The sequence below is a fragment of the Thermobia domestica genome, chromosome 12 (genome assembly GCF_964235325.1).
Source record: "Thermobia domestica chromosome 12, izTheDome1.hap1.1, whole genome shotgun sequence".
Classification (NCBI taxonomy): Eukaryota; Metazoa; Arthropoda; class Insecta; order Zygentoma; family Lepismatidae; genus Thermobia; species Thermobia domestica.
In genome coordinates, this window is record NC_137465.1 from 31061622 (window position 1) to 31080090 (window position 18469).

General features: G+C 36.0%; 1 protein-coding gene across 3 annotated transcripts in view; it reads right to left on the minus strand.

Annotated features, from left to right (window-relative positions):
- Positions 1-18469, minus strand: part of LOC145666392 (uncharacterized) — a 107225-nt gene that overhangs the window by 47193 nt on the left and 41563 nt on the right. For all 3 annotated transcript variants that reach the window (XR_014127737.1, XM_081733590.1, XM_081733591.1), the window contains 6 exons: positions 16150-16263; positions 13966-14129; positions 12613-12809; positions 11906-12063; positions 7068-7145; positions 4687-4791 (listed from right to left, as the gene is read on the minus strand). Coding sequence is in view for 2 of the 3 variants with exons in the window: in XM_081733590.1 (XP_081589716.1) it covers positions 4687-4791; positions 7068-7145; positions 11906-12063; positions 12613-12809; positions 13966-14129; positions 16150-16263 (816 nt within the window). In the remaining variant the exon portion in view is untranslated. The remainder of the gene's footprint in view (positions 1-4686; positions 4792-7067; positions 7146-11905; positions 12064-12612; positions 12810-13965; positions 14130-16149; positions 16264-18469) is intronic.

The window sequence follows — 18469 nt, forward strand, 5'->3', positions numbered from 1 at the left end:
CAGGATGGTACCTAACACACGTCCCAGGCTGCTTCCTTCCCTTTCTTCGGATACTGTGATCTCTGAGGGACGTCATCCGTCACACGTGACGGGCTAATGGCCATAGATGCCGAAAGTCCAGAAACCCTAATAACAATTATGAAACACTAACTTAGAGTCATTTCCTTTTTCATGCACTTAATTTATAAATTTTGAGTAAGCACGTTACATAAAGAAATTCTAAGTACTGAGATAGAAGTTCAACAGTTTTATTATTATTTTCGAAATTTTGTAACAATAGTAGACATATAGTTTGTTTCCACATTAATACCTACTATAAAGATTCTCCACGTATGTCAAACTGAAAATTGTCACAAAAGAGCCAATGCAGTCCAGTCCGTAAGAGCAAGGCCCTATACTTTGTAAGTTATGTTATTTACAAAGGAATTACTTAGAACTCATGGTAGCTAAAGGACCTTACTAACAATGACAAGATGTACTTATTAGACAACATAACTTATCATCATGCCTACCACAGACAGCATAATACTAAGCATCCCCAGAGCTCCTTCGTGGCTAAGCGGTTAGCGTACGCGCCTCTGGCGTGGGAGACCCGGGTTCGATTCCCGGTGGGAGCTCATGTGGCTCGGATTCCACGTTAATCAGTAGGTCCACGTCTTATATAGCCTCGCTGCTGAACGGGACGTTAAACTTAAAATCAACTCAACTAAGCATCCCCAGGATTAAAAGCATTCGCAACAGTTTTCTTGCTTTATTTCAAACCAATGAACAACACACAAGCCCTGCAGCAACTTTTGACGTACCTATTGGCGTATTTTCTGGCTGTGACACAAAATATAAAATTGTATTTTCCAGGGATTGCTTCGCTCTGCACTTGTTACTGCACAATCCATTAACCCGAAGTTTTGTGTGTGTGGTCTCCACATATCGCATAATGTAAACTTTCTAACATTACACGATAAATGTAGACACAATCGATTTTTTTCATCCCATATTCTCTATAGGTGAAAATACACTGGAATTCAGAGTTTCAAAAAATGGAAGACAGTACAGAAAATTGAACCTGGGGTCCGACTTACTATGCCAGTGTGTTATTCATTACACTATTCAGTCCAGTTCCTCATCAGCTATGTATCTTCATATATTCAGTTAAATTGATACACTTTTAAACGGACAAGATTAGAAGCACAAATAAATTCTGTTGTGGTGAATAATGTGCAAAGAATGACGTACACAGAATGACTGAATGAAGAATACATTACTCACAATTATTCACAATTCACCCTATGTACTATGTGCAAAGGATGAACTAAATTTTGAATATGAATAGTCAGAAACATCACATTAATACCTATACGTTTGTACACAGTACACATTCTTTTATTTAGTTATTGCTTTATTTCACTGAACTTTATTTATATAAAAGATATTCATCATTATTTTTTCTTTTCACTTCTGAAATATTACGGTAATAAAAAATATGGATTGGACTAATTGCATTTCGCCTTGTATTGGGCTACTGTTTAGCTGCATGACTCTGAAATATGTTAATTTTAAGGACAATCTGTAGGTAAGTATATCACGTTTTCGTGATTGTCTGCAATATAAATCCAACTAAAAAAATTATATTACTAACAAGGGAACATCTTATATTGATAGTAGCGTTGCCCAATCAAACAATGTGCAATCGGTAGAGGAGTGAAGAAAAGTAAAAAATCCAAAGAAATGCAAAAGATACACTGACACAGAAACAACTTTAAAATGATTAAAGTAACCAAAATGACATTTACACAACAGTATAATAAACAAATATTGTACCCACAGACATGCTCAATAACATGTGATGCAGTGTTGCCAACTAAGCACAAAATGAAGTTCTGTTAAACGGCACGGAACACAAATTATAACATGTAGAAAATCTAATTATGGTTAGAACCATACCTGTGAAGTCATAATGTACAGTGTTAACAACATTTGAAGATAGAACTATATGAATTCCTACATGAATCTCGGATGTAAAAGAGTACATACATTATCAACACACTGCGGAGAGCTTTATCAACAGCAACACTGAAAAATTGACTACCAACAATGTGTGAGGTGATACAATATTACGTGCATCAGAAACGTGAACCTGCTAATCAATTGTCAATCCAAGAGCATGCATCATTTCAGTTTTGTGTGTTGATACTATTCTGATTTTCCACTTGGGCAAACCTGCTTCGATACTGTGCTTCGTCCCTTATCTTCGTGCTTCAGTGATTATATTATTGTTTGTGGTCTCATATTTTGGTTTTAACTAGTTTGAATCGTGTACTGTATGTTCTCTTTTACAACCGATATTCATGTAGGAATTCATATAGGCCTATCTTCAAACGTTGGCAACACTGTACATCATGACTTCACAGGTATGGTTCTAATCAATTAGATTTTCTACATATTATAATTTGTGTTCCGTGCCATTTAACAAAATTTCATTTTGTGCTCAGTTGGCAACACTGCATTACATAAGGCGTTATTAAGCATGTCTGTGGGTACAATGTTTGCTTACTATACTGTTGTGTAAATGTCATTTTGATTATTTTAATCATTTTGAAGTTTTTTCTGTGTCCGTATATTTTTTTGCATTGTTATCTTCACATGATTCTGGATCCTTCTTTCCTCTGTATCTCCTGTGTTTCTGCATGTCGGTCAGTAGAAGTTTGGATTTCTCACTTTTCTTCACTCCTCTATCGATTGCACATTGTTTAATTGGGCAACGCAACTATCAATATAAGATGTTCCTTTGTAAGATCTTTAAATAATTTGGAAAATCCATCTACAAAAAATACGAGATGGTAAAGCAGTGCTCACAACAGTTAAAAAAAAGTCCGAAATAACTTCATTTCCCAAATAAATAATAATAAAAACTCTCATTTAATAAATGAGGTGCTCACATGCAATCTAGCTAATCCTAATTACCATTTAAAAAAAGTAGTTTGTACTCGAAAACTTCTGATACAGAGATAATCTGCTTCTTCACGGTGAGTTCTTTCCTCTCGTGTCATTTATTCATTGTGTATAAGAGAGAACACAAAGCCAGACATTTATAAACATGTTACTTGAAATTCTGATTTCTGAAACTCTCTCAGACTTCCAAGCTTTAGGTTTTCATCTGGAGCCTTGTTCGTGAATGACAAACACAGGAGAAAAAGTAATAAAAACATCAAGGAAATAAAAAAGAACAAACTCACCAGGGTACAGCAGTTTATGTATCATAAAACTTGATTTCAGCATTTCAAAGCATGATATACTACTATTTGACGTGCGGCTGGTGTTCTATTGCGATGAATTTATTCTTTATTACTTCTTTCTACTTTTTATTCTCTGTGAACAGATCCCAAATGACGAGAAGCCTGGAAGTACGAGGGGGAGTCAAATGAAAACCATAATTATTTTTTTAAATATTATTTATTGGTCACACAGGGTACAGAAGTAAATAACTTTTTAACATAGTCCCCTCCTCGTTCAATGCAAGTCCGCCAGCGCTTCGGAAGAGCCTGAATACCTGCAGAAAAAAAGTCTTTTGGGCGACGGCGCAACCACTCGTGCACCGCGTTGCGTACCTCTACATCGGAGTGGAACTTTTTGGGTTTCGGTTATGAGGAGTGGCGCCACTCCTTGCTCGCTCGCTTTGTTTCAGGCTGATGGTAATGCACCCATGTTTGGTCACCAGTGACGATTCGTGACAGGAAGGCATTACCGTCATGTTCAGCACGCCACAAAAGGTCTTCGCACGCATCAACACGTCGCTGTTTCAGTTCAGGCGTCAGTTGTCGGGGCACCCATCTTGCAGACACCTTATGAAACTGGAGAACATCATTCACAATATGATGTGCCGATCCATGACTCATGTGTACACATGCTACAATTTCGTCTATTGTCACACGGCGGTTTTCCAAAACGATGGCTTCAACGGCTGCAATGGTCTCTGGAGTCACTACGCGCCCTGCCTGGCCGGGGCGTGGAGCATCGGCCACAGACGTAACACCATTTGCAAATTTCCGACACCATTCATAGATTTGTGGCTGTGACAAACACGCATCTCCATACTGAACCTTCATTCGCCTAAAAATGTCAATCGGTTTCACACCTTCACTTCGCAAAAACCGAATCACAGAACGCTGCTCCTCGCTGGTGCATGTGGCTAGTGGGGCTGCCATTTTGGAACTGTTGTTGCGCCGGTGTTTGTGCATCTGCCGGCTGCTGCCACCTAGGAGACATCCGGCATACTATCGTAAACAGGCATGCCAACTTACAGCTCACTGGCGCCATATGCGGATTTTTATTTCTACTTTTATGGTTTTCAGTTGACTTACCCTCGTATTTTCAGGAATCAAAATTTCAAGTACGTAAAATGATTCATAAGATTCCTGACCGTGTTAGCACATTGTCTGAACCACACATATATATATATATATAGTCCTTTACAAGAATCAGATCAAATATAAGTAAAATTATTACTACATGCGCACCGTAGAGCTAAAATTACGACACTATTTTCCGATATCCCATTGATTTGACGAAAGAAAAACAAGTTAAAAATACAGATGTTACATGACGCACTCAAGAAACATCACTCTTACCTAATATTAATTAAATTAATGTTTAAATAGTGATTTAAGAAATTTAATTAGCTTTACCTACCAGGCTGGGAAACTTGAGTTGTTAGAATCGTAGGAACACTAGAAACTACTGGTAATGCCACGGACGTAGCCACTAATCCAGGTATTCCTGACTGTTGCAACACTTCTGGAAAGGCAATATATTCTTTAAATATCCTTCAATTCCGAAAAACAATTACCTTAATTAAGTATTTATCAATATTCTCATTACTCATAATAGGGAGGGAGTGTCGAGAAAATAATAACGTAAAACTAAATAACGACCTCATGTTTTCGTTCGTTTACTGATTTACAGTTTAGCGTCTCTTCTCGGCACTGACGACATACGAAAGGTCGATCTACAATTTCATGTTGAATCCAAACCATATGAATACCGGAATGCCGGACTCCATCTAACTGATAATTCTCATCGTTTACCTACAAGAGTACCCAACTATTTATTTCGATCTTCCAAATCAAAGAAAGTAGTTACGTACGAGTAGAAGTAACGAAAAAAAAATTTTTTTTTTAAGAGTTTTCATTTCAATCCGCATTAACATTTTCCTTAGCCTACAAGATACAGTCCGCGACAAAAGTTCTTTGTTTGGTAAAATTTATTTTGGGAATAACTGTGATATAGCTGGAACATATGTTCTTCTTAATTTACTGAAAACTATTCTCATGTCCTTCCATTCTGAAGAGTTATTTATGAAACTCATTTTATCAAACGGAAAGAACTTTTATCGCTGACTGTACAACCGTACAATGTTCAGCTGATGATAGAATTTCACTTAATTACATTCGTTTCAGAAACCTCATTTCTTAACTCTGCTTTTTTTAATCTCAAGAATAAGGAATAGGGCTTATCTTTTTTACACTTATCAGGCGTGAAAAATAACTAAGTTCAATCAAGAAGAGCAATTTCTGGATATCGTACCCACGACTCCCTTTTACAATAATGTATAAATAGGTAATAATAAATTGTTACAAAGATATCAATTAGCTGAAACGAATTCGGATACTGAACTTAATGCCGAATGGATGGCCCGCAACATTATTTGGAAGAACCAATACGTAACGCCTTTTGTGTATTCGAAGTTACTGGCAAAATGTACTTTTTATTAGTGACTGCAGTATGCCACACAATCAAAATAAATAAATAATAACTGGATTTTTAGCCAGTTGGTGATCCACTTCGCGGACACTTTTCATTACCACTGGGAACCATTTCACATACTGAAATCCAATTTTTGTTGCTAATCATGGTTTTCGATTAGATCAAGCATATCCATACTTTGATTTAAAAAAAAAAAAAAAAAAAAAAAAAAAAAAAACTCGTCGCTCGTTTGTTGTTTAATATCTTCTTACTCACAACCACAATAGAATACTTCCAATACTGATTTAAAGTTACAATTTCAAAAAAGAGACCAAGAAAATTACATTCACCTAATAGAAAGGTACAGAAATTTCGGGTAAGTGAATTGTTTTCTTTTCTCTCTCTCTCTCTCTGAACATAATTATATCTAAAGACACTACTATTCTTTTATTCAACTTTCGAATTTTCGATGTGACCAAATTGGTCAAATAGTTACTGAGAAAAGAACGGATTATGTGTGAACATATCCAGTCAATTTTTATCTAGAATAAAAGAAAATAACAAACACAACTGTCTATTGTGTAAATACGATGTATTGTCCTGATTTCTACAAATGCACGTTGATACTGCTTCCATTTGAAAAATGTGTGGTGAAACAAAAGCATCTTTCATTTATCTTGTTTTAATTTCAAGTTGATGAGTTCAACATCCTAACTAAGTTATAAGAACAAAGCTTTTATTACAATAATGGTCAAAAACGAAAGCACAAGAAAAGAAGATTAAATGTTACTGAAATGAATGCTACAACGGATGTGTGGGATAACAAGAAGAGATAGAATGAAGCATGATTGTGTAAGAGAACTAACATTGCAGATATATCTAAAACGATCCAAGAAAGAAGACTGTAGTGGTATAGCCATGTAATGAGAACAGATGACTATGTGGTCAAAAGAGTGATGGGAATAAAAGTAGATGGGAAGAAGCAGAGAGGGAACAAAAAAGAAATGGATGTCATGGTCAAAAATGACTTTCAAGAGAGAAAGATCTAACAGAGAAAGAATTCCTGGACAGGGCTTTATGGAGAACATTTATCAGAAACGTCGATCCCATATAAATGGAAAAAGACGGAGAGAAAGATTATTATTATTTACTTTAAACCCTAGGCTGAACTTACTGCAGCAGCAGAGATTAAAGCAGTTTAAGTAGGCGAGTTCTAAATAAGCAATGAAACAAAATTTATTAGTTTTCACGAAATATTTCTGAGAACAATCATTTTCATCTCATTTTGAAGCAATTATACTTAAAATATTAATCAAGTTCCAACTTACCTTGTTGTTGAAGAGGTTGCTGTACTGTCATCAAACCAGGTTGTGCTATACTTCCAACGCCTATGTGCTGAAGTTGATCTGAAAGCAAGTAATTTTTTAACCTTCAATGAGCAAAATAGAGTTGAATCGAAAAAAAAAATACAGAGAAATCTCACTCACAAGAAAAGTGCTTTAACTGATATAAAACAAACATGCAAAACTTTCAATGTGAACAAATTTTGGCAGTGATATTAAGCACTGGAAAAACTAACAACAGGAATCTCAAGGAACATATCGGACGAAAAAGGCTTTAAAAAAAAGTTAACATGTCCTCGGAATTCGAATCCGAAAACTCCCAACCGCGAAAATACAAAACGTTAACCATTATATCAAATCGTTTTGTTTCTATTAACTACAAAACTTGACAGCTCTTTTTTTTTATTTATTTATTTTTTTTAATTATTACTACAGAGACTGATTCATTTCCATATTGAACAACTCGCAGCATTAACTATCAAACCGGGTTTCACAGAGTAAATAAACTGTACGTGCCCATGTGTCTCTGAGCTATTATGTATCAGATAGGTGTTATAGTAGGCAAACTGCCACTGGAAAAAAATCTCATTGGGCAAGGGTACGTCCTGAATTTCCCGCGTAGTAGAAATGTGTCGGAACTATGGCTTTGTGGTGGGACGCACCATCGTTAGTGTTATAATTTAACGTTATGCAGAGTGGCCTCCTCCACAGCCCATATAACCAAACAAATTGCATCCAAAGGCGGCGCCAATGGAAGTCGTAAAACATATGCTAAAGGAGGTCTGGAATATGGCGGCTTGAGAATTCAAAATGAAAATGAAATAAAATCTTTGTTTTACGTCCCACGGTTATGCCGGCTAGGCTAAAGGAGCGATGATGATAAGAAATGAATGAAATGGTGGAATGAATAAAGTGGGAGAAAACGGAGAACCCCGAGGAAACCCATGCATATAGTGTTTGTCCACCACAAAGTTCCTTTGGTGCGAATTGGGATCGAACCAGGGACCCCTAACCAGAGGTGAACGGTCTACCACTGAGCCACCGCGGCCTCTCTATGAGAATTCAATACCACAGCATGTTATGATCATATGGTTGCATGTGGCCCGATCAACAGTGCATTATGTAATGCATCACAACTTGAGGTTGCAAACTATCCACGAGGGTAGCACGCATACATTAAAATTAACGCATTCCGCGAAACGAAAGAGTAAAGACAGGAAACTGTAAAAAAAGCTACCTAGCTACAAATTTATTCTAACAATGAACAAAGCACAGATCTACCTAAGTGACTAAAAATATTTGGGCCTCGACTTAAAGAGATGTTCATGAAAAAGCTGTAACTTTGTACATCAATGCGACGAAAGTTTCTCAAAAGATTTTATGGCTGTCATTGGCTTTGGCCACAGAACGAAGCTCATGGTTTGTAAGCTCGAAAAATTCAAAGCTGCTTATTACCAAGAACATGTTCTATCTCCAATTTACACAGACGACATACAACATTGTATGATGATGACACTCATTGTCTGCAACTGCATAAGGATAAAGTTTCAACCCATGCGGGCAAAACATTACTGGCCTTCTACGGACGCATGGCAATTGGAACTGGTATTCATAGTATTCCGTTCGGGGATATTATCATTAAGAGTTCAGATGCTAGTTCTATGGATTACTGTGCTTTTAGACTTCTCAAATGGAATCTTTCATCACGTCGTGCGTCGTGTTTGTGAGATAAATGGCCTCGAGATGGTCTGCAAACACGACTGAGACAATAATATCCCCGATGCAGTGGAAATTGCGATATTATACAATAATCCATACCGGTAGTATCACATCAAGTACAGGGTGGCAAGCCGCCGACTCCCCAATTTCGAAGGTCTATATCTACTGAAACCATTTTTTAGGTTGTCCGGGGTAAAATAGGTGACTACCATCATTACCCCGAACAATACCAAGAGTCACGAACCCGAGAAATCTCAGGTCGGAGATGTTTCAAAGAAATTTTATTTACCTCACGTCTTTAAGGCTTAGAGAGAACAGAACATAACAGAACAAATGCAAATTACTATTAATGATTATTTATTAAAATAAAATAAAAATAAGTAAAATATTGAAAAAACGAACAATAACTGACAATGGATAAAATGACTTAAAACGAAACAACATTTCAAAAAGGATATAGCTCATCCTTTATAATTCAAAAGATCCTCTAAAGCAATATGATTAGCAATATGTGTATGCCAAGTGGAACCTGTTCTAGTCTTTGTATCTTGGAATTTTGTAGACCATGGCTCTGAAAAATTTTAAACCATTACTTGAGCCATGACAAGATTAATGTTGTCTAGGGGAAATGAAGTTATGATTATAACAACTTAGTCAATAACAAAGTCAAAGACATATTTACCTCCTATAAGGTGACGTCCCACGAGGATCAACCTCGGCTGCTGATAGTCGGAGAGTGGCTCTAGAAATTTGTATATTTTTACTTATATATTTCTCGGATAGGGTGTTGGCCAGAAAATAGTCACACAATGTTAATTGACGTAATTAGTAACAAAAGGGGGTTGAATAGTACGATTAGAAGAAGTTTATTGTGATTCCTTTGACATGTTTATTCGTGATTGGTTATGAACTTGAGTATCAGAACATAGGTAGGATGGCATAGCGACGTAGAGATAGGAAGAATATCCGTTTTCCTATTTTTTTTAATTTGATTATCCACTATCGATGATGACAAAATTCCTATGGTTGCTACAACCACATTTTCCGTATAATGCGTTTCCCGTAGGAAACCACAACCATCAAAATTTAACTTAGTGGTTTATGCATTTCCAGGATAATATCTGCCATCCTGTTATTCTTGAAGCATTGAAAAACTGAAATTTCATTTTTCAACTAAAATAATAATAAAATTGCAAGTCCAAAAACAACCAAGAGAAAACAAGTCTCTGTTATAAGAAAAATGATCATTCAGTTAATCTAAAATTACCTATAAATTATCCATATCAAAAATATCTCTTGCACTACTAACAGGTGACATTTAAGAAAACATGCAAAATACCTGCTGAGAGAACATATCTTGTCATTAATTACCTGACAATTACAAACTTACTTACGGAATACATCAAGAAGATGGTGTCCATTAGACAATAGTTTGCTGCAATCGCTTCATGAAATTTACGCACACACGTTCCAGCAATACACCGTCTATGGCCGCAACCTCTTCAATAATGGGATCCTTCAACTCGGAAATGGTTGTCAGGCGTCGACGGCTCATCTTGTTTTCAAGGTGGTCCCATAAAAAAATGTCGGGAATGGACAGGTTTGGGTGGCGAGGAGGCCATGAAATGTCTCCAAAACGTGAGATGATCGTCCTGAATATTCATCTGAGAAAATTCATGCTGTTACGGGTTGTGTGAGCAGTGGCTTCGTCTTGCTGAAAGTAAACAGTCCTTAGATCCACTCCAAATCTTTCGAGTTCACTAATCATAAAGGTTTATAACATGGCAACACAGCTCTGACGTAACGGTCACACTCTTTCTCATTACCATTTTTTTTTTTTTTTTAATACAAAAATAAGGTTCCACAATGTCAAATTGGCCAACACCGAACCATACCATAACCTTAGGGGAATACAATTGCTTCTCCATTATTATCTGAGGATTATTAGATACTCAACATCGCATATTTTGCTTATTCACGGTATTATCCAGCAGAAAATGGATTTCATGACTTGTAACCAGCAACACCGAATGTCGAGGTGCTCCGTTATCATGTATTGCAGAAATCTACTCTTGCTTGATGATCATCGGGGTATAGTTTTTGTGAGATTTGCATTTTGTATGAGTGAAAGTGCGGTTCAATTAATATGCGTCCCAAGGACCTCAGCGACATACCCAATATTATTGTTTGTTTCCGTGCTGAACGTTGCGGGGTTCTTTTAAACGCATCATGTTTTGTGTCAGATACATTCCCACTTACATAAAACATATAGACCCAATGCATAATTGTTTTATGTGATGAAACCGCACCGTGCCTTGTCACACTGAACTTCCTACGAATCTCCTTTGTGTGGACACCACAGACTTCGTCTCGTAAAAAACACGTGATGCGTCACTGACGAGTGCTCCATGACTACTGACGAAAATACACTTGCAAACGAAATGGCATCTATCCCTGCTTCCAGTGATTACCCGTCGTGCATTTTACGCTAGCTCTTATAATTGTGACGTGGCTTTCAAATTGAAAAACTTGCATTGCTGGAGTATGTGTTTCCAAATTTCATGAAGCGATCGCAGCAAACTATTGATTGTCACAGACGCCATCTTCCTGATGTATTCCGTAAGTAAGTTTGTAACTCTCAAGTAATTAATAGCAAAGTATATCCTATCAACAGGTATTTTTCTTGAGAATCGGTGGTGCGCCACCCTGTCTGATTTATATCTTGTGGCAGGGTGGAATATCTTGGGTAAGCAACAAGTTCAATCTGTTTGGATGAAACGGACCAGTCTCTGTATTTTCATGCAAATTTCTCCATTACAGCCACCTGCTGTGCTCACGATTAAACTAAAACCTTTCCTATCTTTTTCTAAACCCTATGAATTTCAAAATATATATAAATATCCTCCTCCACCTTCATTTCTCCATGTGAACCTTAACATTTTTACATTCTTCATTTTAGAACCTACTAGAACAATGGACTAATCCAGGACTAAACTAATTGTCACGTCACCTTTTCCTGAGGTTTGGCTTCCGGTGTTCTCATGCAGCTCATGCTATTTCTCTCGAATATATATTAATTACAATTCTTTATAAGAAATACTTACTTTGATGTAGAACAGAGTTCTGCAATGTTAAGCTATTTAACTGATGCTGCTGCTGCTGTTGTTGTTGCTGCTGCCACTGGGCGAATTCTTGTTGAATTGTTTCTACAAGATTCTGAGCCAACTGTTTAGCAGTCTGAAGTCCTTCGAACTTAGTATGTCTGAAGAAAAAAGAGGCATCAGATGAATCATCTTACAAACCACAACTCTAAAATATTTCCCAATTGAATTTAACCCCTATTAGAATTCACTGCATGGTTCTATTGGTATTGTTAAAAAACATTTCGTAATGATTTAATATTTGAATACTTTCAGCTTATGAGAAAAGCAAAAAGGCTAATACTCATCGCAAAAAAGTTTTTTTTTTTTTTTTTTTTTTTTAACGCTGTCGGAAGAAATCTTTTCCTTCATCGGCTTGCTTAAAATTCAAAAAAGATTTACCTTTTTGCGATGAGTATTAGCCTTTTTGTTTTTCTCATTAAATATCATCACCGCTCGCAATTCTGTGATACTTTCAGCTTCTATTGTAGCATTTATTCATATATTCAAAATTCGATCCCAACAGTCTTTAAAAATAAGTTCTGAATCGGTCTTCCAATTTCTGTACGTGGGATAATGTTATTTATTTATTATATTGCAAATTTTCCTTTAGCATCAAGTTAAAAAGCAAGTCAAAAAGTAATATTAAGTTCAATCAAAACAATACTTACTCAACGAATAAATGCATTGGTTCCATTGACTCAGTGCCTGTAGTTGGTTCAACAAAACCAGAGCCTTTTCCTCTTAACGTCACCATGGCTCCAGTTTCACTCCGTATAAAATGAAGATTTGTACCACTATTTCCGACTACTTTATTCCTTAAGTCAAACGCTAACGGCGCATGATCCAGACCAATGAACACTTTCTCCTAGAAATAAATATATAGTACAAAAATCAGTTATGAGTCAATACTAAGAAAAAAGGTTTCCAATAAACATGCGTTGAAAAACTTCTCTCAGGCCTACACAAAATAGACAAAACTCTACATATCAGATCAGATATATCGACTTACACATTTACTCGAGCTGCCCTTTCCGTCGAGTACTTGTAAAGCGTTGGTGACAACAGCACGAATACAGGTTTTGGCCCTCTTGTGCATGCTTAGTATTATATCATTAAAAATGGCAATACGTTTGAGTTGATTCTCTTAAATAGTTTCAGAAATAAAATGAAACTAAGTTTAAAGTTCATGTTATTCCCTCTACACTTATAAGACGGATAATACATGCAAATAAATAATAATGAAGTATTGGAACGCTAGTAGAAGAAAATGCCCCCCCCCCCCTTCTGCTTCAAATTCCAATTTGTCCACCACAAAATCACATGACCGAGCATCGAAGGAAGAATCATCGTATCAGAAGTGAGCTGAGATATATCGTCTGGGCTATAGCGCTCCCCTACTCTCCCCCTATGAAAAATACATGCAAATTGTGTGATCTGCTGTAATTTACAGATATTGGAATCTACAGCTACGTCATAAAAAAAAAAAAAAAAAAAAAAAAAAACTAACACTACAACCTTACTACAAAGAAATGGTATGAACATACGTTAATCGTTGAAAAATCAAAAGTTCTCAAATTAGCACACTTTGTCAGATTGGCCAAAAACTGAAATAGTTTTCACTTCAGTAATGTTACACGGCTGTGCCATGTATGTTAATCGATACGAATGATAAGTTCAGATATAGAATACTTGGTAAAATGAAGTGACGATTTACAAGCGGAAAAAATTTTGGACACTATCCATGGGCAGTGTCCATAATAAACTAGCGTACCTACGATTGAACCAGGTTTCACTTGCATCAGGAAAGCGATCTATCATTCAGTCACCGTGCCACCATGTCACACTTTTTAGTTACATTACTTATGAAACAAGATATACTGAATAATCGTAGTATTACTAATATGATATTGGAACACACCGAATCTTGCTATGCACATTACTACCCGCTCAATTTGAAGATTATAATTCTGAGATAATGAAACTTATGAAAGTGGAAAAGCTAAAATATTTTTCCAACTTACCACAGATGGTAACGATGTCTGCAGACTCATCAGCGGTGGGGGTCTTGGACCCTGGGAACCATTCACATTCCCTCGTGGAGCAAATTTTTGAAACTTATCATTCCTCCGAGCTTGTTGTTGCTGCATGTGCTGCTGAATAATCTCATTGATTCTACGGACAGCCACTGTAATTAAATGATTTCACACGCATTTTATATTTTACTATTTAATATAGTAAACTACACTGTATTATTATATAATGAATTTTAAGTTCGTCTCTTTGCAAATCATCAATCATGGTATCTACCAAACTAAATAAATTCCCTGACTATCGCTATCATTTTTTAAATTTATTTTTGTTATTTTAGTATATCTCAAGAAAATAAAATTTTTATTTGAAGTGCACTGTAAGTTTTTACTATTGCTTACATGGTTATACACTACACTGCAAACGTACTAACTAATCAATTTATTTGTAATTTATGACTATTTCAGTGGCATTCTTTCGCAGCTCAGTCACCTGCGAAGAAACGAAAGCGGAGGGCTTTTTTTTTTATCACAGTGGAGAAAAAGCTGGGTAAATTAGGTGAGATTACAGCTGGGCCTCAAAAGCGTCCATCTCCTGCAGAGGGTATTGTTCCAGGAGCGTCATTTCAGATTTTGCTTGGGGGGGGCAAGACCCCTTGATATAAGTAAAATTTCGCGTTTTTCACTGATTTTCTACTATTCTATTGATAAAATCCATATAAACCTCAACTCAGGGGGGCAATTGCCCTCCCTGCCCCCCATAAATGACGCCCCTGTATTGTTCCTAACCAAAAGAAGGCACAGTGTCATATGTGCCCATCATGCTTAGATAGGAAGACGAGAACCATGTGTGATTTGTGCAGAAAAAAATATTTGACACGAACACTGCGTATGTCCGCAAGAATTGCAACACTGCGTAACTTTACAAAACTTTGAGATTGTGAACACTTCCTATATCGAGTCAATTTTTTAAATATTTTTTTTTCTTTTTCATACAATAAAACAATGTGAAAACCATATAAAATATCTCAGTATCCTCGATTTTTAATTAGGATCCATTGGATCCCAATGGTAGAAGGTGTGCGGCAAAAAGTATGATAGTTTCAGTGTTAAGTATGTTTACTATTCCATTATTATCCTCTGATTTGTAATGAAAATTATTTATAAGCAGTGATGATTTCAGAAGACTTTCCCCGGGGTATTGTCGATATGCGGGGGAGGGAGTACTGGAAACACTGGTAGTCCACATTGAGCACCATCGAAGACATGTCCTCGAAGGGGAAAATTTCTTATTTCGAGAGGAAGATGTCAAATTCCTTCAGGTCACCCGTTAAAATCATCACTGTTTGTTTTTAAGGTTTCCTTAACTAATAGGCTTACATTTGTCTCTCGTTCTACATTTTCAAATGGAAAATCGTAACTTATAGAGAATTATAATAAAGGTATAAAGACTTATAATACTAATTACGTAAATATTATACGTAATTTACGACGTAATTAAAATACTATTATAGGCGTATTTACGATTTTGTTTCGGGAGGGCTTTGCTAACTTTATTCCTGGAAATGTGAAAGTTCTGCAAGATATTTCATTTACTTTAAAATAGTAAATGAAATTTTGGGTGGGGGCTTAAGCCCGAAAACCCCCTTAAATACGCCACTGAAAATAATGCATAATAAGTGTGGTATTCTAAGTTTGTTTAATATGTAGATTTGAAACATGTAATAACCTGACGTTGTGCCCGTTGAAAAAAAAAAAAAAAAAAAAAAAAAAACACAACTTTATGTTGGGTTGGTAACACTGCTAACCTTGTGGTATCACAGGGTATGCCAAACAATGTTTTCCTACTGATCTTTGTTTAGCACAAAATTTCATCCTTTTTTGTTCATCAGTTTAAAAGTTACAAGGCCACATTAAGATAATGGTCCACCCTGTATTATATATATTTCAAATAATTATAATTTCATGATTATCCAGAGAAACATACAAACTGAGAACATTAACCTCAGTAACAACCCATCAAAGCACAATAGCTCGTCGTGGAACACTCTAGAAAAAAAGAAAACTACTTAGAAAGTACAAGTACTTTAATAGTTCTATTTTTTGTTTACAATAACAAAATCCAACAACAATCATTAATATTATTTAACGATTAGTACATACTTCAACTTTACTTACATTCAACTGCTTGGTGTTCAGAAGCCTGAACATACAAATATAATGGACGTTCACCAGTATTTCTGGCCTTTTCCTCAAAACTCATATACCTTCCTCTGGTAGACACAGCTGCTCCTGAAAAGTAAATTATTGCAAAAAATGTGAAATTGTCGAAACTCTTTCAGTGAAAGACAGAAACAAGCAGTTGTACACAAAATAGAATGTATACCACACGTGAAGAACACATTCTGTACTACCAAACTACCACTACCAGCAGGACATAAGTCATCGTCCATATGTATTCCATAAAATTGCCAAGTCATTTGCCGCAAACTGAACAGCTTCCATGTACCACGATCTTCGAGCTAATTGCTTCGACTTTTGGTAGGAACTGTTGTTTAATACCGTCCTGCCCTCTTTAGCCCTTCTCTTTTTTTCCTGTCACCGTACCTTCTAGCAAGCCACTCCTGATACAGTTTTTTTCTCGATCACTCCCAACCACTTTTACTTCGTCTTTTCAGTTACATCTAAAATAGTTATTTTCTTTCCTACTATTCCTAACACTTCTTGATGCGTTTTTTCCTTCAATCCAGTTAATTTTATCTATTGTTCTCGACACTTATATTTCGAAATCCTAAGGTCTTTTTTTTTTTTTTTTTTTTAATCGCTTTTGCGTTATCTTTCTGCCCGATTACAATACTACCCACACAAAACATTTTATGGGTCTTTTCCTTAACTTTTTATTCAATGATCTATAAAGATTCTTGTCTTCTTCTTAACTGCTTTTTTCGCCTTGTTTTCATTTTACGTTCGTACTTCAAATCCTCACTAATAATACTACCCAGGTACTGAAAACTAGTCAGTTCTTCTATTATACTTGCTTCCCTTCTACTTCCATTTTTGATACCGAGAGCTTGTTCCAATTACCACGCCTTTTCTTTTTGTACCATTTATTTTCCATCCCATATTCTTCACAGCTTTTTCAAGTAATCTAACATCTTTTATTCTTTTCAGATTCAACAGCAAGCGCCGTATCATTTGTAAACCATGAACACCTAACCATTCCATCTTCTATCGAAATACAGTCTTCATTATGGAAGCCCTTCTAGATATATATTAAATAACGTTAGTGAGGGGGTAACATTCTGTCGAATTTCCCTTCCAATTGCATTCTCCTTCACCTACTGTAACATTAACTTATTGGTTCACATAAAAGTTCTGACTGAATCTTCGTTCCTTTCGTTTCAACTCAACCTTCTTCAGAATTCCCAGTTCATTCAGTCAGAATTATTTTCGAGATCAATAAATACAACAAACGCCAACTTTATCTTTCTATGAACTTTCACTGATTACTCTTAATCCTTAAATACCCACATTTTTAAACATGCACACATCCGAATTCAGTGTTGCAACGACCGGAACAAACTACAGATGATTTTCAGCACCACCTGGTGACACTAGTAACCGATATGTGAAACTAGAGTTCTAACGTGATGAAAAATGGATTGATAATAATCTATGACAAAGTAATGAAGATCACAAAATAGGATTCAATTAGTTGTGCAGGTATGCAGCGCGGCGCATTTAAGGGTTAATAAGACAACTGCATCTTCTGTGTCCTTATCCTTCCATTAAAGCCAAACTGCTTATTATCAATTTCCTCACTTTCAGTTGCAACCTTCATATAGGGCGAACCGGGCAACATCCGGGAGATCCGCGCTTCTGACTAATATTATTGATTTTTAAAACATTTTAGACAGCATATTATGTGTCATTCAATACAATTCTGAAGCTTAGAAAATTCTGAATAGTTAAACCTATTGTAGTTCTGTAAGTGGCCCATCTTCAGGACACCATCACATCTACCATGAACAAATATTCCCATTATTCCCTCCACCAAAATGTTCAGTGTATTTGTGAGTCCTATTTCCCTTCAATTCACTCTGTAGTATTTTTATAGATCAGTACTCATCAATGAAGTACTCTCCTGTCATCAATACAAGGTTTTTTTTTTTTTTTTTTTTTTTTTTTAAATTTATTTATTCTATTTATTATTTACAACTCTGGGGAAACTTCGAAGTTTAGACACAGCATTCGGCAGTCAGAAAAATATGGTATGTGATTAAAAAGAAGTGTTACCAACAGAATAGAGGACATGTTTCTTGAGTAATATCATTGGCAAAATCTTCGTGCATTACTTTCTCAGTATTCATAACCCGCAACCTACTTAGTTGAGTGCGAGTTCTGCTTACTAGGAAAGGCGTACTTAATATCAGATGATGTTATATTGATTACTATTGTCATAATCGTTTCTGACTTTTCCATTTAGCTTGCAGAGCTG